Source organism: Perissodus microlepis, chromosome 11 (genome assembly GCF_051167445.1).
Source record: "Perissodus microlepis isolate ML-2025 ecotype Zambia chromosome 11, ASM5116744v1, whole genome shotgun sequence".
Taxonomy (NCBI): Eukaryota; Metazoa; Chordata; class Actinopteri; order Cichliformes; family Cichlidae; genus Perissodus; species Perissodus microlepis.
In genome coordinates this window covers 18218429-18244039 of record NC_140471.1, presented here as the reverse complement: position 1 = coordinate 18244039, position 25611 = coordinate 18218429, and the positions used below count along the sequence as shown (strand labels likewise).

Below are 25611 nucleotides of genomic sequence, written 5' to 3'. Positions count from 1 at the left end.
GATAATATTTACAGGGCATCAGTTCAGTTTTTATGTATGTGCATAATCCTATGGACTGCCTCTGCTGGTAACCTAATTAATTTTGTGTAAGGCACTCCGTGAAACACATACGCTTTGGAAACTAACAATGGCAGGGAAGATCCTTGAGTGCTGGTTGGATATAGGCTATCGTCTTTTAGTAAACATCTTTGCTTCTAAATAACCTCAGTCATAAAATGACATGCGCTGCCAGCCTCGAGCTCTGTGGAGTCTCTTGCAGTGATGCCAGCTGACGTGTCCTGTATTTTTAAGCTATACTTGAAATTAAATCAAATATTGGGAGCTGACTTTGGCTGCTGTTCCAGACCTAGATGAACCCTGGTGATTATAGGGCCATCTGCTCCCAGTGTGCCCAGCTGGAGGCTGGACCACTGTAATCTGAACTGATGTAGCCTGTGATGTTTGCACATCTCTAAAACCAAAAGCCTCTCTCATAATTTTTTTTTCTTATATCGAAATAAAGCATTCAGTTTATTATCCCATAAGTAACATTGCAGCAATGTGTGGTTTACAGTAGGAAGCTAAAGGGAAAAAACACAATGCAATATGTTCCGCTCTGCCCATCAGTCTCCTCTGAATTGAAAATTAATGGCTTCAATTAGCCATTAGCTAGAGATGTATAATAATGAGTCAATATGCAGAGCTAACCTGCTTTATCCCCCGTTGTCCCTTTTGCATCATGAGAGTCTGGCTTACCCTCTTATAACTACATGCAACACCAGGAAGAGGCCTGATGGAGCCTATGAATAATTAAGCAACATGATTACAATGATGAATGCCCCTAAATCTATCTGGCCATTTAGCACTAGTCTAGGGAGGGAGGCCAAACAGCGGAGTGTCACGCATTGTGTGAAAGCTGTTAGGGAGGGAGAGGGGAGACAAGAGGGACATCAGGAAGAGGGAGGTGGATCAGCCTGTAGAGGAGGCAGAGGAAGAGAGGGGGAAAAAAAGGAAAATGGAGAAAGAGTGAGTGAAGGAGGGGCTCAGAAGCAGGAAGACACCCACTATTAAGCCATCTGTGCTGCAGAAAAGCACAAAGACGAGGGCCTGTGCGTGTGTGTGTGTGTGTGTGTGTGTGTGTGTGTGTGTGTGTGTGTGTGTGTGTGTGTGTGTATTTCATAAATGTATGGGTTACTCATGTAAGGCTTATTCACACGGGGTGTGGGCGAGTCCTCCACACGAGTTATTGGTTGTTGGATGGTGTTACACTAATCAAGAGTGATCCTAGCTAATCAGGCTTTTCACATAGTTTGCCTAAAGTTTGATACCTTTTATGTATCCTGACATAATCAAATCTTCAATGACTTAAAGTTGTATTGACAGCAAATATGTATTGTGCAAGTTTTGCTGCCTGGAACTTTTACAAAAGGTAAGATGATGCCAGAACTGCTAATATAGGTCCATAATCATTTACTGACTTCCTGTTAAATCATTTTTATGGCACATATTTAGCGCTTACTTTACGTGTTACATGTTTCTTTTTATTATTTACATTTTGTTATTTGTGACGTTTAAATAGATTGTCCAATGTCCCACTGATGTCATTATCAAGGTATCGTCACAAGATACTATAATAGAGATTGCTGCATAGTAGAAGAGAATTAGTAAGGACGAGCTCCTCAGGGCTCTGATGTCTGTAGTTAATTATCAGTAGTTAACTAAACTCTCAGTATATCCCAGAGAGAGTTGATTTATACATACACAACAACGCATGATAACCACACATGTACATGCACATTGTGTACCTCTAATAACTGAGAGGAGTTATTGAATAAATAAACTACAGTCACACAAAACATGGTGACATGAAAGCAATGATAAATGTAAAAGTGAGTTTTGATATCAAAGCAAAGTTCTTCCCAGCTCTTCAGCATTCGAATTACTACGACCAAATGGTTTGGTTCTTCAAACTACAGTCTAACAGCGGCTTGTAGAAAGTGATAAATGATGGGTGGGCTTCTCCCCTCTGTCTCTTCTGCTCTGGCTTGCCTGCAAAGGCCAGGGAATTGCATCATTACAGAGGATGAAGTCATCCTGCAACATAAGGGTGGAACAGGTGCTGAAAATTTAATTAGAGAAGGATGGGAGATGCTGGTGGAACATGTAAATACACTGCTCAAACTCGCCCCCGACAGACAACAGTTTATGTTTATGTTCAGCATACACCAGATCATATCTGTTATTTTGTGCTCATAACATAATTTCCTCTACTGGAAAGGCATCTACTAAAGTGTAATCACACATTATTATATCCGAGCAAAAATTTCCACTGCGTCTGGTCCAAGTGGACTGTGCACTCGTCTCTCTGGGAGCTTTTAGTTTTTCTTGTGATGCTTTTTTTTTGCTGTGGAGGTACACCCGTGATTACAAAGTGGCACAGTCAGTATGCAGTGCATATGGAGAAGGAGAGCAGAGGAATAATAATAAAATACCAAGAGAGCTAACATAGGCAAAGAATACGGGGAAAAGGCAGAAAGCCAATCGACGTTTCCTGGCTTTATATCACCAGGTTGTTATTAATGATGCAGCATCCCCTGCAGTGGGGAGCTGTCAGGTTTCTGGGCTGTCGGCCTGTTCAGCCTCATCAGCACAAGGACATGATATGTGGAGCTCAGGATGTTTGAACAGCACTTCCTCGACAACTTGTGAACCCCTCACTCTCCCCCGCATGCTTGCAGACTGTACTGTACGGAGATGCTTCAGTACACCACGGCATTTTCTCCCTGAGACATGGCGGGCGGCTCTGCAACCTGTCTGTTACTGGAGAAGTGTCACTGTTGACAGATTGTGATGCATTATTGGGAAGCCAGCTGGATCACTGCGTTCAGAGTGTTCATGGTCACAATACAACAGGGGTAGCACTCTGAAGTCTAATTGGCTTTAAAAGGGGAATAACATACCAGGAACGCACTAAAAAATCTTGTACTGCATGTTGGGAATTATAGCCATAATTTGTAGGCATAAAACATTGATGGAAATGCTTAATCAAAGCACAAGAGTGTGATTAATTAATTGTAGCGAAAGCTATGTTTAACTGAATGAAAGCCTGATCCTTCACATTGTCTATTTAAGTGATATAGCCAGTGAGTACAGCATTTTGATGAAAACACTTAGTGTTTGAATATTTGAAAACATTACTTACCTACTTCAGTTAAATTACAGTTAAAAACTCTTTAAAGCTAATTAGAATTTTTAAAAATAATGCCTTTTAATATTAAGACATGGCTGAAGTCTACCAGCTCTGTAAGCCTCTACAGAAACACAGCAGTGCTTAGTGGTGAACTCTACTCACAACTTTGATAATGGGTATGTGTGAGATCTGGACATGTTTAACTTTTAGCCCGAACATGTCAGCAGAAGAAGAGTCACGTGATCATCAAAGCCTCTTTAATCTAGAGAACGGTGCTCTCAGCAGAAGCTCTGTTGTGTGTGCGTTGGTATGCCCATGACCCTGGATTGGTTTACGTGGCTAACAAAATGGATGAATGTTAGTATGCATCTTTTTCCGCAACCTGTCAAGAAAGTGTTGTGCAACTGAAATTCACAAGGCAGATTTTGCACTTGCTTAAGTTACCAATTTCATTTTTTGGTAAGGTCAAATCAATTCAAAGTGCTTCAAGTGCTGCTGAATTTCACTCAATTTTTCCACCAGGTGACCCTATAGTAAGAATACTACATATTAAACACTAGAAACATAGTTCTGTTCTTAAATATTAAGCATAATTAGGCCAAGTATAAATATGTGGTTGATGGATGGATGAATGTGCTATGGATGGATGTTGATGGCATAAAAATAATTTCCTTTAAAACTTTACAGCTTACTGAATTTGGCCCACAATGAAGTTCCAAACAAATTCAAAACCTTTCACTATCAAATGGCCAGCCACTGCAGCTGTTCTCACGCTCAAATATAAACTTACTTCCGTATCTCACATGCTTGGTGTCATGGTTCCTGGGCCTTTGACCCAGTGTTTTCAATTTCTTCTTGTTCTGTTTATTTTCCACATGTCTATGTTTCCTGTTTTACCATGCCAGCTTTCTGTCTGTGTGCATCATGTCTAGTTCTACCTTCTATGTCTTATTAGTCAGATTATGTTCAGCTGTGTACTGACCGGTCATTAGCCTGTGTATTTAAACCCTTAGTTTCCTCCAGTTCATTGTCTTGTCATCGTCGATCCCGCATGTGTGTTCCAGTTCAGTAATTCAACCAGTCTTTCCGGTCAATCAGCTATACTTCTCATGTTGTGTTCATCCGTACATCACAATAAACACCACCCTTAACCAACCCGTGAGTGTTGCATTTGGGTCCTCTCTTCCTCACATCCACACAGCGACTACAGGCTACTGCAAGCTTCAACAGGTTCAAGCAAGCCACATCAGCTTTCAGCAGTCAGTTTCTCTATGAACTACCCATTGTAGTGTCGAGTCAGAATGCTATTTACTGAAGTGAACAACGTGCGCTCAAGTATGGCTGCATGGTAGTATATATGTCAGGATTCGTTTCTGCCATAGCAATAAAGTTGCATTATGAGCATATAAATAAAGCAAATGAACCTCCCATGTTTTCCAAATATGGACACTCAGCAGCAATATTCACTGGAGTTAAAGACTGTGTTGAACTGGGGTATGACACATAAGAGCTGCCACGATCACATTCATAGACAGCCTCTGCAAATGTATTTCTGAGATTGTTAAGTATTGAATTAAGTGATTTTCCATTTCCATTTCTTTTAAAAAAAAAAGTGGAATACCATAAAATATATTTATGCCCCCCAACTAATGGTTCTTAAAAGCATTTTTACCATTTTGGTAAGAATAAATAGATGTGATGCATGTTGATGACAGTTCCTGTTATTGCTGTAATAATACAATGGCACAAAAACAGCGAAACAAAGACATTACGTGGTATTCACGCAGCAGGGTAAAATGGGTCTCGTAGCTTATGTGATTTCAGCCGCTGATTGATGTTTATGTGATGTTGTTGATGATTATAGTGGTGAAAAGAATGTGGAGAAGAAGAATGCTTCTACTTGTCGCGTTCAACAATTAAGGCTTCTGCTTCTTTGTGGAGCAGCAGACCAGAAGTGTACACACTGTAGATTGTACAGTTGTATTGGTTATAAGGGAATGTCTAATCTAGTCCTGCATCTGACTAGAGATTGGAAGTGCAGACTTGTGAGGCTCGAGGTCAGGGCCTCAGGCTCCTGATGGACTGCTATTGATTGGGGGAACGTGGCGATACAGTTGCAGTCGCTGAGCATTGATTTTCTGCAAGTGCAGTAGTGGAGAGCAGACAGAATGAGAGAGCTGGACCAGAGGGAGCTGCCAGGTTATCTTCTCAAATATCCGGAAGTTTTTTTTTTCTTTCTTTCTTTTTCGTTGTGGCACTGACCTTCCCTGACTCAAAGAGATATATCTATTTAGACATTAGCTCAGCAGCTCCTCTAGACAGATTGTTTCAGCAACTTCAGCAGTCTTCCCCTCTGCTTATCTTACAGTACACTTAACCAATTAAATGATCCAATTCAGCTCTGTCAGTACCAAGCAACAGTTGGTTTTTAAGCAGGTATAATATTTAATAATGTTGAGCTGCAATAAAAGAGTTTTAACCTAAACATGTTATACTACTGAATATAATTCTGTTCACATAACCAACTATCCAGCTAGAATTGCAGGGGCTTGGAGCCTATCCAAGCTGCTATCAGGGGAGAGCTTTGATAGACTCCAGAGAGGCTGTCAGTCCATCGCAGGGCTCATACATTGGTGAGACAGACCATTCCCATCCACAATTACAGCAAATTTAGAATAATCAGTTACCCTAACAAGAAAGTCTTTGACATGTGGGAGTAAATCACCCAGAGACAAACCACTCATGACTTTCATGCTTAGTCCTAGCTGACCATCAGATGTAAACACAGAGCCCTGTTGCTGTTAGTTGATGGTTTAAACCCATATTTGGATGCAGATAGTACCAGTTCTCATGTGTTTAAACTGTGTGGAATTGTGTTGCCTTTCTTTTTAAATTTTGCACATATTTTAAATTCCAAAAGCTCCTGCGTTGAATCATTTCTTCTTTTAAGAGGAGTTTTCTCTTTTCTCTTGTGTGACATTGAATTTAATATGCTAAACAATTCAAGGCCTTCTTTAGTTTATTGTTTGTTTCATAGTTTTTGGTTGATAGCAGCTCTGGACTTCCGACAGGCCAACTAGTTTAGTGTTGTTGTGTTGCCATCAAACAACATACACTATATGGTCATCAATACTCTGCTGGCTCAATAACTGCAGAGTTACAATACAAACCACCTCTTGCATTAATATCAGCACAAAAACTGTGCTCTGGAGTTTTTTGTTTTGACACGATCCTTTGCGTTATGCAGTGACTTTCACCATAAAATCATTTCCGTTTCCAGTGCAGTTTAAGACAGTCGTTAAATGACAGTTTTCCACAGCATCACATCGCTTTTGGGAAATGAGGTTGTGTAAATCAAGACATTTCGAAATTTGGAACCCCTGCCTTTTAAGCAGCCATTGTTTCCATTTGTTTATCTTCACTACCGTTATTAACTGGTTGTGACTTGCAGGTACCCAAAACTTGTTTGATGGGTAAATTATCCCAATGAATATGTCAGCAAGTGCTGACAGCTAAAAACGCTAGAACGTCATTCTTTCAGAGAGTCAGTTTTGCAGCATTGAAAAAAAAAAGCTAATCAGGGAGAAAGTACTTTTATGAAATTACTATAGAAAATTACAGACTTTAAATCACAACTACCACTTATGAGCATTATGTTAACAGCCTATGACCCTGGAAGTAGTTTAGATTTTAGAAAGAGATACTTGTGCTCATTGTGTCGTCTCAGGCATATCTCTCTAAGAGATATTCATATAATGTAAATGAATAAACATAAATCAATTTCTAAAGAGGTCTATAAAGTCATTCACAAATCTTAAAAAAAAACTGCTCTGGGAAATGGGGAGCGGTAATGAAAAGTAGATGCGTAATTTGTTAGAAATCTGCTAAGACATGCAGAAACACAAACCCTGCCCAGCATAATTATAATGCACAGACTGCTCAGGGCTTATTATATTTATTGTACATTTACTCAGAGAGGTTTATATATTTATTTTACCCAGTATGAATTTTAATTAGGACTTCAAACACTTTAGCTCCATTTGGCCAAAGCAGGGCTTTCCTTTGATCAGGCGTCACTCTCCCATATTTTTTCTCCTCTATTTCTTCCCTTTGGGCAACTTCCTTCTAATTGGCTCAGCGTCGCTCATCTTGTCTGTCGTCAGTGGGCCTGTCTCTCTCTCTGTCAGCACAGATGAAAGCATATGAGCTGTTTACAGACTCTGGGGTGTGGGATCCCTTTTTTGTGGAGTTTCGTGGTTAGACAATAAATAACATTGCATGTTGTCTCTGTGAATGTTCAATTGTTACTAAGAAACCTGCATCCTTTTACTTTACATGGCCTGCAGGAGTCTTTGAATATGTTCTGTAAATGTGTCGTTTTCTCCAGCAGACATGACTCAGGGATCCAGCTGAACATGAAGCATACACTGTATTTCTTCACTTTTACTTTAGGGCTCCCTTCACTTATGTTTTCTTTAAAAGAAGTCTGTGTTTGTTCATTTTTTAGACCCTTTTCCTCTCTCCCTAAACCCTCCTCTTCTTTATTCCTCCCTGGACTCTCTCTGTGTCTGTCCTGTGTGTTAATGTAGTGAAGTGGTGCATCGGTCAATGAGCTTGTATTAACACCTGACTCCCAGCCCTAGCTGCTGTTTGTTCCTCTACTGGGGTCCCATGGGCCCTCCCCACAGGCAGAGGCAACATATCCCACAATCAATAGCAACATCCTAGAAGGCCACGGATGAGGGGAAGGAGAAGAGAGAGGGGAAGCAGTCTTTTACGTGCTCTTGTATGGGGTTTTTTTTTTTGCAACAGACCCCCCACCTTCTTCTACCAGCCGTTCGTTGTTTCTTCAGATGTCAGTGGTGTCAGCAGACAGGGAGCACAGGCCCACCAGTTCACAGTTGGGCATTTAATTTGTTCCTTCATTTATTTTGGGGCATTTCAAGAGTGACGGTTCTATGGTTCTATCTTTTCTGAATTTTAGGTTTTCTCGTAAAGCGAGCGGTGTGCAGACTTCTACATTAGTCTCTTCTCACTTCCTCCACTTTTTCCCCTTTCTCTTTCGATCTCTCGCTCACTCTGTCTTGCACTCAGGCTTACACTCTTGGTCTATAATGTCGGAGAGTGCTAGAGTGCATTTAGGAATTATCTGTGGTCTCTCCACCATGGATCGGCTTCAGACAGAATATTCTCAGCTTCTGTGTTTATATTAACTCCTCATCTGTCTTGCCCCGCCCCTCCCCTTTTGCTTTCTAGGCTTTGGCCATGGCTGAGGTGAACGGGCCAGTCCCCCAGGTGGCCGAGCCGCAGATTGCCATGTTCTGTGGCCGTCAGCTCCTGCACATGAACACACAGACCGGCCAGTGGGAACCGGATCCTCAGGGCCGCCAGAGCTGCTTCAAAGAGCCCAGCCAAATCCAGTCCTACTGTCAGGAGGTAGGAAGCAAAACTTTGCAGGGGGATTGAAATTCAGCGAATGGAAACTAAACAGCTCTGATGAAGACCAGACTAGAACAGCAGCATTATGAAATTGCTGGTTTAGGAATACTATTTCATGATCTCAGCAAAAATGAATAAATAAATAAAAAACAAACTGTATAAAACAAAGGGAGTCAAGTAAAATTTCACATTCTTTTTCTCTAATTTGATTTGTCTAACACATGTCCTATCAAACCTATATATTCACAAATATATAGTGGAGTGATGGTGGTCTGTTGGAATATTACAATATTTCACCTGGCCTACCATCTACCTTTCTGTCCTCTTGTTACCTGCTACTGTATGCGTACTCTTTAGCATCTGCTGTAAAGTTATTAGTAGTACACATGCTCTCCACACACTCCTTAGGCTGACATTATGATAGAAAAGGCAGCCAGGCACCATCTGGAGGCCAAAGCAGACGCAGCAGCTACAGACAGCAGCAGCCATGAGCTTGAATGGACAGTAATCCGATTAGCTGACATATTATGCATTTGAAATGGCTTTTACACAAAGCCCTCGTTTTCCTTGATATTTGTGAGGAAAGCATTTTAATGTGTATTCAGACTGCAGGCTACAGCTATATTTCTTTCGCTTATTAAATCTCATTATGTGCTTGTGCTTCAAATGATTGGCCTAAATTGAAAATGGAAATAGTCCAGTGTCAAATTAGAAATATTGAAAGACAAGAATGGCCATTGAAATTATTATATCTAATGTGGCTTTAGACTAATGCCCCTACACGGCTCCATGAAGTTAAAATATATATATACATATATATATATATATATATATATATATATTGCATGGCTCTCCCTTGTTAGTCTTCTCCCCACTGATACTGCTCTCCCTCCTCTTCTTCCCTGATCCTGCTGCTTCTGCTCTACCCCAAATTTACCAATTTTACCCCTATCTGCTCTTCCTTTTGTCTTAATTCCCTCTGTTTTGTCCATCTACCTATTTGTTTCTGTGTCTCCGTTATCTCTGCATGTACCTATACACTCAGATGTACCCAGGGCTCTCAATCTCCCATATAGAGGAGTCCAAAAGACCAGTCACCATCCCTGCCTGGTGTAAGAAAGGTTGGGGGCACTGCCAGACACACCTGTTCATAGTCCTGCCCTACCGCTGCCTGGGTAAGAACAACACAAATCACTCTAACACAATAACAAAAATAACCAATTTATATATTTTTTAAACAATAGAGTATATTTCACATATTCCTATGATGATTGTGCTTCATGTTTGGTTGTGTTGTTTTTTTTTCTAATTAGCTTTTAATGTGCAATTTAAAAGCTAATTGTCTAAATTAAACTGTGAAGGCTGTGATCCTGATTAGTTTTATTTTGTTTTATTCTGGGTAAAAAAATAAAAATGAATGTGTTCACACATATGTAACTAATACACAAGACAACAAGATAAACACAGCATGTTTAATTTATAGTTCAAATACCAGCATTTTCATGTCTCCCATCACTTCACATTTGTAAATGCATTACTATTAGAAGTGTAGTTAGGCAGCACTTAAAAACTGGACTGTGAGACAGAGAAGACCTCCAGACAAACAGGTCAAGCGTGCTATTGGCCACTAGGTGGCCAAATAGGCTAATGATGGATGAGTGACTAAATGAAAGTGTAATGAACAGTAAGTCAGTCTGGATTAATTAAAAACTTACATGTTCATGCATCTTACTGTGAAACCTGCTATAGCTTGTTTGATATCTACAGCAATGCCTTTCATATGGGTTTTTCCTCATGCATGAGCTTAAATGAAGAGTAATAATAACAGTAAGAGATTAAAAGGAAACAGGGATGTAGACTGTGTAAACTGTTCATTTCTGCTCAGTTTATTAAGAAAGGCAGTTAATATTCTGCATTTATGATCTCTGAAATAAATATTTTAAGCAAAGTACATTTTTTGTGTCCTTGATTTGCTACTGTAACTGCATTTTATCTGTCTAAAGTGCTCGCTCATTATACATTTATGCTCTTTCGGTTGTTACTGGTGCACCCAGTGTTCATTTAAGACTTCCAATTCACTGTCCTTCCTCTGATAAGTGTAATCTATGCAACGCACATCTGGTGTTCACGCACACAAGGCATCATGATAAGGTTCATTGGAAAATACCTGATTTAAATATAGCTGATCACAGCCTTGTGGTCATCTACTCTTGCACCTCTGGACCACTACACGCAACTCCTTGTTCTGTAGATTTGTACACCCCACCATGAAAAAAAAAATGGTGTGAGACGATGGTCCTGATTGGGCTTTTGAGCTTCTGACATAATGCACCACCTCTGGGCTTAGAAACTTAGAGACTTTTCAACTGAAAACTGTTGTTTCGTCTCTTGCTCGTAGACCAAAAGCATGCTCTCATCAACAGTGATGGCGTACATAAGTATGAGTAACTGCTCATACTTACATACATTATGTTTTGGGGTTTTTTAAAAAAAACATTTTTTTATTAGGTGGAGTCCCTAAACTTTGTGTACACTCTTGCATTTAGTGTCTGCTATAGCCTGTCCGTGTTTGATATGTATTGATAAATCTATTCAAATAAGAATCTCAACTGTTATCATAGTCCTACTGCTTGACATACCTTTTTTTCTCTCCTGCTGCAGAGGGCGAGTACGTAAGCGAGGCCTTGCTCGTGCCCGACCGATGCCGTTTTCTCCACAAGGAGCAGATGGATGTCTGCGAGAGTTTCATGTACTGGCACAACATTGCTAAGGAGGTGTGGAACAGACTACTGTAGACCAATTTAAAAATTGCACAATGAAGACATGAGAGGTCAATCATTTTAAAGAAGATGAGAAATTTTTATGTGACTGACACATTCTGTAATCATTCAGCCAGCGCACAATTAAAAACACTAATACAGCCAGCTAGCTCTGACTGTAATAACAGTCAGAGCTAGCTGGCTATTAGTGGTCTTTGTGGTGTATTGTTCTTGATGTCATACTTCGTCAGAACTCCCACTAGAGATGATTTTCTGGCAGAGAGAGGTGCCACACTCCTTCATAACATCTCATGTTAAAGTTTTGCTTTCAGAATAGAAATGAATCATTTTGTTTTTATTTCTAGAATTGTCTACTTTTAATGCAATTTCTATCATGAACGACGTATTTTTGACACTATGTTGAAACACTGTGACACTATGTATTTGCTTCTGAATACACTCGAAATTTGACTCTGTGTTAGGAGTGCACTTCAGACAATCTGGAGCTCCACAGCTACGGGTTGCTGTTGCCATGCGGGGACCATTACCGGGGTGTTGAATACGTGTGCTGCCCGGGGCGCGGAAGTTCTGGTGATAAAGGAGAGGCAGAAGAAAGAGACGTCCTTGCTGGTCCTAAGACACTTGCATTCCAGACGAGTGGAAAACTCAGCTCTGTGTAAGATGATTCAAGTTGACCACGCAGACATGTTGTAGGATGAGGCTGTGGTTTGTGTGAAATATTTATAGCCACCCATTTTTCCACGCAGAACCAAAGTGACAGCACCCACTCCGAGCCCCTTTCCTGAAATAGATCTTGATGATGATTTGGAATTTGAAGATAATGAAGTGGTAGAAGATGAAGACGAGGATGAGGAGCAGGAGGAAGAGGAGGAGGAAGAAGTTGATGAGGATGAGGCAGAAGGAGAGGAGGAAGAAGAGGAAATGGCCACGAAGGATACAGAGTATGAATACCCTATCGACTCGGGTCCCTACCAAACATCGGACTACTTGGACACCTTCTACTATGAGAAAAGCCAAAAACCCACCACCTCTTCTCCTCTGATGAAGGGAGACAGCTGTAAGTCTGCCTCACTGTTTCTGTTCATCTTTCTATTGCTGAGAGAGAGAAAAAAAATCATGCCCCGCTCATGGTTTAGTAACTGTTGTTACCAAAAATGTCAACTACGTTCTCTGCCATTTCCAGACACATACGGACTCACCAGTGCGCCTCATGCATGGATGTAGGAAATCTACACCACAGACATGCACACATGTCGGTTTCATGCTCTACTTTTCTGTAGCTCAGCTCAGTTCATGAAATGAGTGTATGTCTGTGTGTGTGTGTGTGTGTGTGTGTGTGTGTGTGTGTGTGCGTGCGTGCGTGCGTGCGTGCGTGTGTGTGTGTGTGTGTACACATCAGTCTGGTGCATAGCACAGCAAAGCCTCAGCAGGGTTCACTATGGGGCGTGCAATAAATGGAGCAATTGACCACTTCACTCTAAATTTCAGAGCAGTAAATATTGATAGTACTCATTATGTGTGGGAAACACAGTAAACAATAAAAAAACAAAACTGGTTGATCATTTTTAGTCATATTTGTGTTGGGTGATGTTATGGTGTTGTCAGTGGTTTATTTTTACTCAAAATATTTTTAACCTTCACCCCATCAGTATGTTTATCTTATACTGGACTATGAGTACTACAAACTGTGGTCTCTGGGAGTAAACAACTGCAGGAAACGTTAAAATGTAAACTGCAAAGGCAGGTTTTATACAAGATTTAAAAAATTAAAAGAAATAAATTACAGCACAAAAAGAAAATATATAATAAAAAAATGTAAATGAATTGTAATTATTATTTTATTGTATTTAAATCAAATTAATTAAATTTAACAAATAGGTTTTAAATAAGAAAAAAACTTGTCAGGTACAACAAACTAGCATAATTATGTGGTTAGGGATTAAACTGTTTACCTCTGTGACTGTATATTTACGTTTTTTTTTTTTACAGTTTTTTCTTTTACTTTCTGCTCATTTCAAGTAAAGGAAGCTATAAAAAGCATGAGAAAAAAATGAAGTTAAATCCAGTGGCTTAGTATTACCTGTTTCCACTAAAAGTATTAATCCTAACATTGTGTTAGATATACTGAATATATATTAATTTCATTAAAAGACGTGGTGTAACTTCCAGTCCAACCAAGCTGACCAATACTCAATCTGGGCCTCCGAGCTTAAAAAAAAAATGTTATCACAAGCAAATTATGAAATAGCTTGAACTCAAACATATTTACTCCAAGTTTTTTAAACATTGCTTCTTTCTTGATGGTGTTGCTCTGTGACCTGTACTGTCCTTTTTAATTGCAAGATAATTTCGCTTTTGCTCTTGCAGCCTACGTGACAGTAACAACCTGTTTCCTGTCTTTCCCATCTAGTGACTACAGCTAGGCCCACAGATGGTGTCGATGTTTATTTTGAGAAGCCAGTAGACGACACCGAGCATGCCAACTTCCTTCGTGCCAAAACAGACCTGGAGGAACGCAGAATGAAGCGCATCAATGAGGTAAATTTCACAGGGCTAAGAGCAGGCTAATGGCATCTTGGCTGGCAGGTCACACTTTTGACAGGTGATTCATTAATCTGGAATGAGATTTGCTCATCCGTTGCTCTTGTCCTCTAATCTAATTCTGAAAATGACAGTACAGTAGGCCTGTCCATGTTCCGCCTGCATTCAGGGGAGCTGATACTGAAAGACATTTCTTAAATAGCTCCCAAAAAAATGTCAATTAGGGCTGGGTTTAAGATTTTATCGTGCGATGTGGAAACCCCCTTTCATTTCATTAGTATATACTACAAAGTAAAGTGAACATCTGGGCACATAATGACAAAATTAGAAGATGTTACTCTGACGATCCTGTGACAACAAGATTTTCAAGTTGTTTTCTGACATTTCTTCACAAAACTTAGATTAAAGAAGAAAATAACTGCGGGGATATTTGACCGGCATCTTTGGTCATGATCACAAGAAAGCTGTCACACAACTTCAAGATTGTTTTTTTGATTTGGGTTTTCTTTGTGGTATTGCATAGCACCACTGCAGCGTATTCTTTGTTATAAATGCAGTCAGACCATGTTGTTGAACTGATGCCTAAACCCCAAAAAGAAACCTAGTTAGCAAATACGATAGCTGTATCTACAAGCCTATCAGTTTTGAAGTGACAAAAGATGGTATCTTTTGTGCTCCGAGTTTCATGAGAAGGCTGTCTCCGTCACACACTCTGGACACATTCTTTGTGTTTGAATCCCTCAGATCATGAAGGAATGGGCAGAGGCAGACAACCAGTCAAAAAATCTGCCAAGGTCAGAGAGACAGGACCTGAATGAGGTAAGCAGGCATTTATCAAACCCGCTTTACTGACTTACAGTTGCAGTATCCCAGATAAAATGAATAATTATGGTCTTTTCTCTACCAGCATTTCCAGTCTGTGCTGCAGACGCTGGAGGAGCAAGTTGCTGGAGAGAGACAGAGACTTGTGGAGACTCATCTTGCCCGGGTTGAGGCCATTCTCAACAACAACCGCCGCCTGGCCCTGGAGAACTATCTGACAGCTGTACAGTCTGATCCCCCTCAGGTAAAACTACCCTGGAGTACAGAGGAGGAGAGAAGACAGAGATAAACAATTGCAGATATCTTGTCGATCTCTCTATATTTATACCCGGCAGCAAATTAGAGGAGCCTTTGTCTCATTTTCTGGTATTTTACTTCTCACTCTTATCTGCTGCTGAACTGTGTCTTCCAGCCAGAGCGTGTGCTGCAGGCGCTGAAGCGCTACATGGCTGCAGAGCAGAAGGACCGCAGACACACATTGAGACATTACCAGCATATTGTGGCGGTTGACCCCCAGAAGGCCGAGCAGATGAAATTCCAGGTGTGTGTGTGAGAGCGTGTGAGGTATTTGGATGAGGTGAGCACACACCTGTGCTCTGCACATGTGAGTCTCTTGTCTGCTGACCCTGAAACACACAGAAAACAGAGAACTCAATGATGTGAGGCAGCTACAAATCCTCTTTCCATTCAACTAAAAGCAAAGCCAGTCTTTTCTGACACCAAAAGATTTACAATCTGGCAGCACTTTTTATTTTAATTTAGTAATAACATTTAAAAATGAACAGGTAATAATTATGTTATTACACACTGTTAACAGTGGGTGTATTTGGTTAAAGCTAAGACTCATATTTTCGCTACAGGGTGCTAGGGGATCAGAAACATATCCTAATAAAGAGAAAATACACTAAAGACATCAGTAGCATATTAATATTTTGGAGGCTATACAGTAACCTGCTAAAATACACAAAAACAGGGACAATATCAGTAATAATTTGGATTACAAATGTAATATTATGACATTAATCAGGTAATAAGATGACAAAGTTAAAGTAATACATTTTAAGCTAATATCGCCCCTTTGTAACTCACAGTTTAAGCTCTTTTGGTCAGAAGCATGAGCAGAATCAATTTGTATTTCCTGCAGGTGTACACACACCTTCATGTGATTGAGGAGAGAATGAACCAGAGTCTTGCCCTACTTTACAAGGATCCTACACTGGCTGAGGAACTGCACAGTGACATTCGTAAGTTATACTGCCCTGACAAAGATTTTCGCATCTATGGCTTCTGTTATGTGTTGTTGTTGTTGTTTTAATGCTTTTAAAATCTGTGTTGATGACTTTGCGTCTCATTCACAGAGGAGCTGGTCAGAGCAGAGCGAGGTGACATCAGTGAGCTGATGACCACCTCCTTCTCTGAGACCCGCACGACTGAGGAGCTTCTGCCTGCTGACAGCGAGGAGGAGAAGGATGATGAAGAAGAAGAGGAGAGAGCCTTCCAGAACAGGCCCTATCCCCCTCGCATTGGTACACAGTCCCTGTTAATCATATGCACTTAAGCAAAATTTGACATCCAGGTTGCTCTCGTTAATGATGCTTTTTTTCCCCCTGATTTTCTCCATAGAGCTGCAGCCTAACAACAAGAACGGTAAGCTAGGGTTTCCTATTGTTTTAATACTGAATTTTCCCCTTTTGTATGAATTGTAGTATGTTTTGAGTTACACTTCTCATAGCTAAACATGTTGCTGCACTTTTGTCTGCAGATGATGAATATGATTACACTACATCTGAGAGAGGGCCTACTTATGAATATGAGGTAAAGGTAAGATTGTAGCCAGTCTAAAAGGCTTTTCATATCTTTGATAGACTTATGTGTGTGTAAAGGTTCTGTTTTCTGTGACCCAAAATTTTGCTTACCCTTGCTGCTCTTAGATCAACACCTCTGCAGAGCTCAAGCAGGCGATCAGACCTAATGAGATCGCTAGAGATGAACTGGTAAGAGTATATGCATTATAATTTCCTTTAAGCCAAAAAACCTATTTCTTGCCTCGATGTGTGTCTTGTGTTTAATGGCACATATTTCTGTCTTTCCACAGCAGCCTGATGCTTTGGAGACATTCAACCGTGGTGCCATGGTGGGCCTGCTGGTCGTAGCTGTGGCTATTGCCATGGTGATGGTAATAAGCCTGCTGCTCGTGCGCAGGAAGCCATACGGCACTATCAGCCATGGCATTGTTGAGGTACGACCCCAGCTAGACCATTCATTTAAGTGAAGTTCCTATGAACATGCAATTCATACTTGACCTTAAAACACTTTACTTATACATATTAAAGGTGTTTAAACTCTTTTTAAAGACTCTTTTTAAATTTTACATTCTGATATTTAGCTGTGAAGATCATAGCAACTCACTGGAAGGATGGATGTCAATCCAAACATTTCAGGAAAGCATTATTCTTGCCAAAATGTAAAGTATGGTAACTTCCTGTGTGCTAAAATATGCAAGCGGTTGCTATTATTATTCATATTAAAAGGTTCTTGTTAACATAAAATGTATATTCAGCACATTGCACAATGTAACAACACTGCATAGATTAAGCACACTGAGAATTAGAGATTCTAACTCATAGGTGTCAAACTCTGGCCTGCGCCTAATTACATTTGGCCTGCGAAGCCATACCAAATTATTATTAGAGCTGGCTTACTGGTATTATACAGCTAATATACCGTGGCTCAGGGGGTTGGGAAGCGCATCCCCGGGCTCTCTGTCCTGGTCGTTGTGTCCTTGGGCAAGACACTTTACCCTCCCGCCTACTGGTGTTGGCCAGAGGGGCCGATGGTGCGATATGGCAGCCTCGCTTCTGTCAGTCTGCCCCAGGGCAGCTGTGGCTACAACCGTAGCTTGCCTCCACCAGTGTGTGAATGTGAGAGTGGATGAATAGTGGCATTGTAAAGCGCTTTGGGTGCCTTGAAAAGCGCTATATAAATCCAATCCATTATTATTATTATTATTATTATTATGAATATATATATTGTTTAGTATTAAGCTTTGCTTGTTCCATATTCAGTTTTTCAGCAAAACTTGTTTGAGTCCATAAGAAGAGATTCATTCTTAAATCTGGAGGAAGATTTTTTTTTCAATAAATATTAATGTTAGCCCGCGACCTTGTTCCAGTTTTGAATTTTGGCCCACTGTGTATTTGAGTTTGACACCCCTGTTCTAACTGGTGATTTGCAGCTAGCTCCACCTACATGTACAACAAGTCTTTCTATTGAGCTCGCACTAAGATCAATAACAGTACTGTTACTTTAAGATCCATATAATGATTATTATCAAGTTTTGAAATGTTTTTTAGAAGTTCAGAATCTGGGCTAGACCTCAAACAGTATCCTTCCTGTCATACAGTGCGTCACTAAATGTCTTCCTGTCCTTCTTGCCTGTGTATTCAATGTTTCTAAAGCATGTAACCTCAGCATTGGTGATTCATTTGCAAATTTAAGCTGCAAACAATGTGAAAGTTTCCAAACTTTTTTTTTTACTGACTGTAACTGCAATCTAAGATGCCATCTATCATGTTATCATAGAATCATGCTGTTCAAAGCATCCCAGGTTTACCAACTTTTCTTAAAGACCGTGCTGTATCATCAGTATTATCCAAGTAGCTCTTGTGAGTTTCCAAGTATAAAAACTGTGTTGAATCCATCATAAAAACATTAAATTATAGTGGACCTCATCCTCTCATTCTGTCATTCTGTCACATCTAGCCCACAGTTTAGTTATATCTCAGGTCATGGTGTGATCATTGCTTCTGACTTTGTCTTTAGTGTGTTATGACTCAGGGTCTTGTGTGTCTCTCAGCAGGTTGACCCGATGCTCACGCCAGAAGAACGACAGCTCAACAAAATGCAAAACCATGGCTACGAAAACCCCACCTACAAATTCTTTGAACAGATGAACTGAAGCATCGGGGCAGCCAGCAAGTCATGCCTGACCACACGTTGTGTCCCTCGACTCTTCCCAACAGTGATGTCCCAGCTACACTCCCTATGTTGGATTTATGATATGTCGCAAATGTAAAGTAACTGAATAAGTACGGGGTTACATCCCAAACCCATTGTAAATGACCCGACAACAACCAATCATCCGATTCATCACCTATAATACTCCTTTGGCTTAGAGTCTGAGGATGTTTCTTTGCATTAGCAGTGTCACAACATTTCATAATCCTAAAACCATTCACCTCCTCCCAGTGGCATGACTTGACCTACTGCTCCTCGTGAGAAGCTGAATTTGAACGGTGCATAATGCTTTATAGTATTTATTTTCAGTAGTAGTGTCTCTGTTCAGATTGTACCACAGTTAGATGTGATGTATCTGTGTAGATGAGTGTGAGTGACAGCTGAGTTTAAACATGGCATAAATCCCGATTTAAGTAAGAGTTAGTGATAAAAACAAAAAAATATCCAGCGTATTCTCAAACTAAACTTACCTCCATGAGCTACTGTTTCATCGCACAGTGCAAAGTACGACTACATTGGGCAAGAATGGGGAGGTGTTAACTTTGAATGTGTGAGACATTAGGCTTTGATTTGAAACACAGAAATAGGCCACACTAATCGATACAGAGCTATGTGCTGGTGGTACAAAAGAAAAATGTTTTTTTTTAAAAAACAACAAAAAAAACACCAAATATTTAATTTAGCTTATTTAGTCAGTGAATGAGTTTGTTTTATTTGTTCTGCTATCTAAAGAACTGTAAAACAGAATAATCAGAAGTCCGTTATTTTGATGAAAGCATGACAACTTGGTGTATGATGCTGCAGTATTTATTTGTGTTGTTCCTGTCATTGCTTTTGAAAAGTCGGAAATGTCACAGTTCAAAATGGACACTGTAAATAACGTAAGAAGTACATACTGCTAGATGTAGACATTTCTATGATTAATTTGCATTGATGTAATGGAATAATACATAAAAATAGTACATTGTGCTGTTATGAGAAGGAGAAACACTTTCCTAACATGGCTGATTGAAAACGGACTGTTGTAAAAACCAGCACAAGACAACGACACAGCAACTACTTTCTGAATGTATTTAAGGTAGATGTTGAGGCTCCATCTTCTTTTCGGTACTGCATCATTCCCTTAGAAAACCTTAGTAGGAGTAGTTAACTTCAGCACCTCCAACAGACTACATGCCTGATGCCCTTTCTCATCACCTTGTGTAGCAGCCTGTTCATCGTCACATCTTTTGGCAGGTTTGAATTAGAGCGGAGCGGCTTAACAGTTAGACGTATCGTACCGCACAGAGCAGTGAGTGGAAAGAGGGCACAGCTATAGTAATGTGAAGTGTCAGCGTGTTCAGTAACTCCCAAAAAACTGACCACACTCTGGCATGATAGTCGTACTGTTTAACACCTTTGAACACTACAACATTTGAGCATTAGTAATCTAGTATAGACGCTATACTAAAGTTCCTATCATCATCAAGAAGCTTTTTCACTAAATGATTCATGGTAGTTTGTCATATTTATGAACAACATAGTACACCATATAGGTACTACAAAAGGGACTGCCCCCCCCCCCTTTTTTTTCTGATTAATTGTTAAGTGCTTAGTGTATCGATTTGATTTCATTTAGCAACATCGTGTCAGATCGTCTAGGTTAAAAAGGTCACGTTGTGGGATGTTGCTTTTGATTCATCAGTCTTTAACTATGTGCGACATAGTACAGATAATCAGTACCAAAATCAGGTTATAGTTTATTTGTTTATTTCTGGGTGACATTTACTGTAAAAACAAAAAACAAAGACAGCAAGAAAGAAAAGCGGCTTTTGTTCACTGTAACGAACGTTACATTTGTTTTTGTGTGAAGCTTGTTTTGAAATAAGCGAGAGATTTTGACTATTGGACTCTTCTGTTCCTTCTTGTTAGGTGCGTTCATTGCAGGTTGCGGTCGTGTTATGACAGGTAAAGAGAAGTCATAGCTCCTGTATAATTTGTACAGCTACGTTAGTGAATGAAAACATTGTACGTTCGCAGTTTAAGTCAGTTGATCTTGTAATGATACTACTGAAACCATAGATGAGAATAAGCTTGCCTGTGTTTCCCAAACCACTGAAGGTTTCCTACCAGCATTTAGCAGACTTAGAATGGTGTATACTGTAGTTACTCAAATCACATTTGTACTTATGTCCTCTGTCGAATTCTAGACTTCTTTGTTGGTCTGTCCCCCTTACTTCCCAATGAACTATAAACAATGTTATTGAAATTTTAATTGCTGCATTATTGCCTTTTACAATGCTGTGTTTTGGATGTAATGATTCTGTATTTTTTATTTGTATGTAATAATCATTTGGATCAAGGGTCATGCTTTTCACGTGTAATTTTAGAAGCTTGGACAAGAAACACTGACAAGTAAATGTGAACTACAGACAGACACATTGCCTCTGCCTAATTGACAAGGGGTGGCACTAAGCACAAGATGAGCCAAATTGATCCAATTGTGTACAGATTGCTAAATGTTAGACGCCGATCCCGTCTGTCTGGTTTCAATTATACTGCAGGATTTTAGGGGTGTTGATAGTAATGTTGGTCTTCATTTTCATTAAGAGTTTTAACCAAAGACATGATCCATAAATAATGAGACAGATCATCAAATTTGGCAAAATGTTTTCCTGTGTAACTGTACTGCAAGCAATCTGACAAACTGAAACTGGTGAAGCTAATTAACAGTCTAATAAAAATGAGTGACCCATAAAATATTGTCTCTGCTTTTTAAATGTACTTACATGCGTGTTTCTCTGTCTATACAATGTACCAGGAGTGTCAAACAGATGGCCTACAGGGTTGATCTGCTCTGAAAACGGTGAAAATGTAAGAAAAAATGGTGGATTTTTCATTTTGTTTTGAACCAGGAAGCATTGTAAAGCATGACTTTAATGACAAATCACACCATGAGAGCTGTCCAAAGACATTACTTATCGCATAGCCTACCACACTGAGCTAAGATCAGTGATGATGCATTTCTTTGGTTAACTACATTAACATTTCTTTGTAATCTGGGTCTTCATCATCTTTTATCTGAAAAGATGTTACTCACACTAAAAGAGAGAGTACACACATATATATATATATATATGCATATAAGTTTTATATGCAGTGCTTGTGCTGGTCCAGCACAAAAGCACAACAGTAGTGAGTTAGACATAGACACCACTCCTCTTTACCACAATCGCATGAAAGGAAATTCACTGTCATGCTCCTCACGAAGGCAAAATGAATATTGAATTTTGATCACCTTGTAACTTGTGCAATACAACCTATGATGTAAAAGCCACAGTCAAAGGGGGGGAAATCTGGCTTACTCACACTGGAAAATTAGCTTCTTTTCTTTTTTTCTACTACAGGCTCATTTTTCTTGGGAAAGAGAAACCTAACGTAAAATTGGTTTACACTGTTTCTTTTGCTAATTAACAGTATGTTAGTTTCATTAGTGAATTGCCTGTTTTTCTTAACTTAAAGGTGCAAGTTTTCAAAGTCCTGCTCACTTGTGTGCCACGCATTGATGTAATATTTGGTAGTAAGACTTTCTGCATGATAAAAATCTTAACCAAGGTTAAGATAAGGTTTTCTCTCAGCTTTCAGTATGGAGTTTCAGTGACTCCTAAAGCCACACCGTCACTTCTGTGAAGCCAAAATTGCAGTTCACTTCCTTTGTCAGGAAAAGCTACGATGATACCATCATTTCTTTAACCTCTAAAAACAAAACTGTTTCAACAAATACACTTGAGCTCAGCTTTAGATGACTTCTGTATGGGGTGTCAGAGTGGAAAACTTTTACCTTGCATTGCAGTTCTAGACATATACAGTACATACAGTTCTAATTACCCATTCATTCTAATGGGTATTTAGTACGTTAGTAGCTTACTGGTATTTTCCTTTGAAATGAATGTCATGCAATGAGTAATGCTATACTGTAAATGCGCTGTGTGTGTTTTTCTTTTTTTTTTTATGCCTGCTTTTAAAAAAAAAATAATTTTAAAGTTGCCTTGACACAGTTCTCAAGTAGCTATTCACCTGAGAGTCACCAGCGTGGGCAGGTCTCACATTTCCTTCACCCACAAATTACAAAGAAGTGTCAAGCCCCAGCCCCTGTCTTTACACAGGTTCACTTCTTCCAAACCACAACACTGACGGGTAGTCCTGCTTACCCAGATTACTGTGAAAACTCTGTGTGGCTGTACAGTGACAGTTTGCCATTGATGCTTCCAACACACATAACTCATCTTGGTAGTGGTTCCTCTGAAGTCAACTGCTCACATACCGCTACTGTGGTAATGTACGACAACTCATATTAAACCAGACTTTAATCAAGTTGCATTCTGAGTGTGCTTTTTGTTTAGTTCAGTAACGCTTTGATTCATTCAACAAAACAACAACATGAAACTCCTTAAAATGCAGAGATTAAAAGCCTCCGTAGGTGGATCAAAGATGTTACTGCATGAAACGCGCATTTGACCAAATAAAAGATAAATGTCATTTTTATCATATGACACGTGGGCGGTGGACGCACTAATGTGGAATGTGCAGATGAGCGCAAGTACCCCACACGGTTAGACACCTCGGTGAGTCAGCACTGATGATGGGTAAAGTGTCTGATGGTGATTGTCAACTGACGGCGGGTGGGACAGCAGGTGTTGAGGAGTGGGGTGTTAGGGGGGCCTGAGAGTCTTGAGATTACTGGTAGGTGAAGCCCTTTGCATCAGTTCTGGCTTTTTCTTCCTATATAGTGCAAGGTGACATTTAAGCATTGGTATATTGCTAATTTCACTGAGAGGAATCGATGAGATCAGACTGTCCAGTGGTTTGAGCAACGTTTGACAATAACTGCACAAACAAGGGTATGAAGAATAGCCCCCAAATGTCACCGCCTTTCTTGTAAGCATGCACACAGCACGATACCTATACGTGATTAAGCTATCACGAATGGTCAGATATCGTATATTACATCGCGGAATTGTAACGTATGGCAGTAATGCACTAATAACTGCGAGAAAACCTGTTAAATAAAAAAAAGTAAGCTGAAAAAAACAAACCCACACAAAATGACAGTTTCTAGTTTTTTCCCTTCTTAATGCAACAACCTGTCAAACCTGTGATCACAGCCATTACAGGAAACCACCTTGTGGTTCACACTTTATGCATGTCCCTTTATCATATAGGTGAGAAGCATTTATGACGAATACTACTTAATCTTAAGTGCTTTATATTTGGAATTAAGTTCTATGTAAATGATGAACTCTTGAAAATTATTGGGAAAAGCAGTTTACGCACTGTATTCACCACGTAGGAAATGTTCACATATCCAAAACATGCTGCCAAAGTCAAAATGGATGAAAAAAACCAAAAAAAAAAAACCCAAAGTTAACTTAAAATTCTCTAAGATCATGCATGATCGTGCATGTGCACGTGGAGAAACAAAATCACTTTTTATGTGTCGCCTTTTTAATTCTACAACTCTGAACAGAGTCAAGTGGGGGGGGTTTTAATACGCTATTCATTTCTTTTTTGTCTTAATATGCAAACAGAAACCTTGCAGAGAAAAAATTCTTGAGCAAGATCATATCTCTGCTTAAAACAAACTACTCACCACAAACCAAAATATAGCATACGATACAACACATTAGGTGGTGTTTATTGTAATATATAAGAAGAAGTAATCATGTCAATTTATATCCCTCATGACAACTGGACATTGCAAGAACAATAAGGGCAGGAACAGTGTTCTTTATAGTAACTTAAAAGCCATGCACAACAAGGGTAAATGTACGATTTGCAATGTATTAATACAACAGAAATAGCAAATGATAGCAATCGCACTATGATTCCTCTACGAGACTTGAGTTAAAAAATCAATATCAAAACAGCTTGATTTATACAGCTCATATGAGACAATTAGGATTCTTTGGCAGGTTTTAACAATACAGTGCACAATGGGAAAAATCTGATCCATGTGTTTCTAAATAAATGTAATTGACAAGATCAGTAGTCCAGTCAGCATTTAATCAAAGATTAGTTCTGAAGGTGTTGATGTAAATACGAAATGCATGTAGTTATAATAAGCTGATAGTCAAATAAAAGTAATGGCGTTTTTACTGTGTAATATAACGTGTTAGATTTACTTTAAACAGTAGGTCGAACAAAGTGTTGTTGTTTTTTTCTGCATTTCCAAGAGCAACTTCCTGAATGTAAAGAAAATGCAGAAAAAAAAGTTTCCTGCTGAGGTTTTTACCTCAAGTGGTGCTATGGAGCTGTTTTTCAACAAATGGGCACTTCCCTTGCCTGTTTTGGGTGTGTGTATTAGTACATAAAGGCCAGTGAGGCCTTGCAAGTCCCCACCGAACATGTGGTAGAAACATACTGACATGTGCAGAAATGTGCTAAATCTGTTTTCTAGTAAACAGAGCATTAACAATTTGATTTGAAAAAGAAAGTGCACTCTAAGTTCTATAGTTTTACATGCAAGGACATAATTAAAAAAGCCTACAACCTCAGATGAACAAGACAAGAACACATGAAATAAAGCACTGTGCCATCATTTATTTAAAAAAGAAAAAATCAGAATCAGTGAATCAAAAACTGAGAACACTTTGTGATTCACTAGCGTGCAAAACCATCTTTAGCTAGTATAACCTGAAGTAACTGTTTTTTCTATGATTTTATCTCTTGCATCATAGTGGAGAAATTCTGACCACTCTTTTTTTTACAACTTTGCTTCAATTTATTGTGGTTTGGGGTAAATTGTTTGTGCACAACTACCTTAAGGTCCCACCGCAGCATTTCAGTTGGGTTGAGGCTGGGTTT

At 39.5% G+C, this 25611-nt stretch overlaps 1 protein-coding gene across 3 annotated transcripts in view; it reads left to right on the top strand.

The window, feature by feature from the left end:
* aplp1 (amyloid beta (A4) precursor-like protein 1) overlaps nt 1–21507 on the top strand; it is a 34346-nt gene extending 12839 nt beyond the window's left edge. The window contains exons 2-17 of one of the 3 annotated variants that reach the window (XM_084942865.1): nt 8426–8605; nt 9654–9783; nt 11270–11382; nt 11850–12043; nt 12135–12445; nt 13799–13926; nt 14674–14748; nt 14837–14995; nt 15164–15292; nt 15896–15995; nt 16110–16277; nt 16375–16398; nt 16514–16566; nt 16683–16745; nt 16847–16990; nt 18608–21507. In XM_084942865.1, coding sequence (XP_084798991.1) covers nt 8426–8605; nt 9654–9783; nt 11270–11382; nt 11850–12043; nt 12135–12445; nt 13799–13926; nt 14674–14748; nt 14837–14995; nt 15164–15292; nt 15896–15995; nt 16110–16277; nt 16375–16398; nt 16514–16566; nt 16683–16745; nt 16847–16990; nt 18608–18709 — 2073 coding nt within the window. In that variant the 3' untranslated portion in view covers nt 18710–21507. Of the gene's footprint in view, nt 1–8425; nt 8606–9653; nt 9784–11269; nt 11383–11849; nt 12044–12134; nt 12446–13798; nt 13927–14673; nt 14749–14836; nt 14996–15163; nt 15293–15895; nt 15996–16109; nt 16278–16374; nt 16399–16513; nt 16573–16682; nt 16746–16846; nt 16991–18607 lie in introns of all 3 variants that reach the window. The other 2 variants (XM_084942863.1, XM_084942864.1) reach the window with 2 other exon arrangements.
* Nucleotides 21508–25611: the final 4104 nt, after the last annotated feature.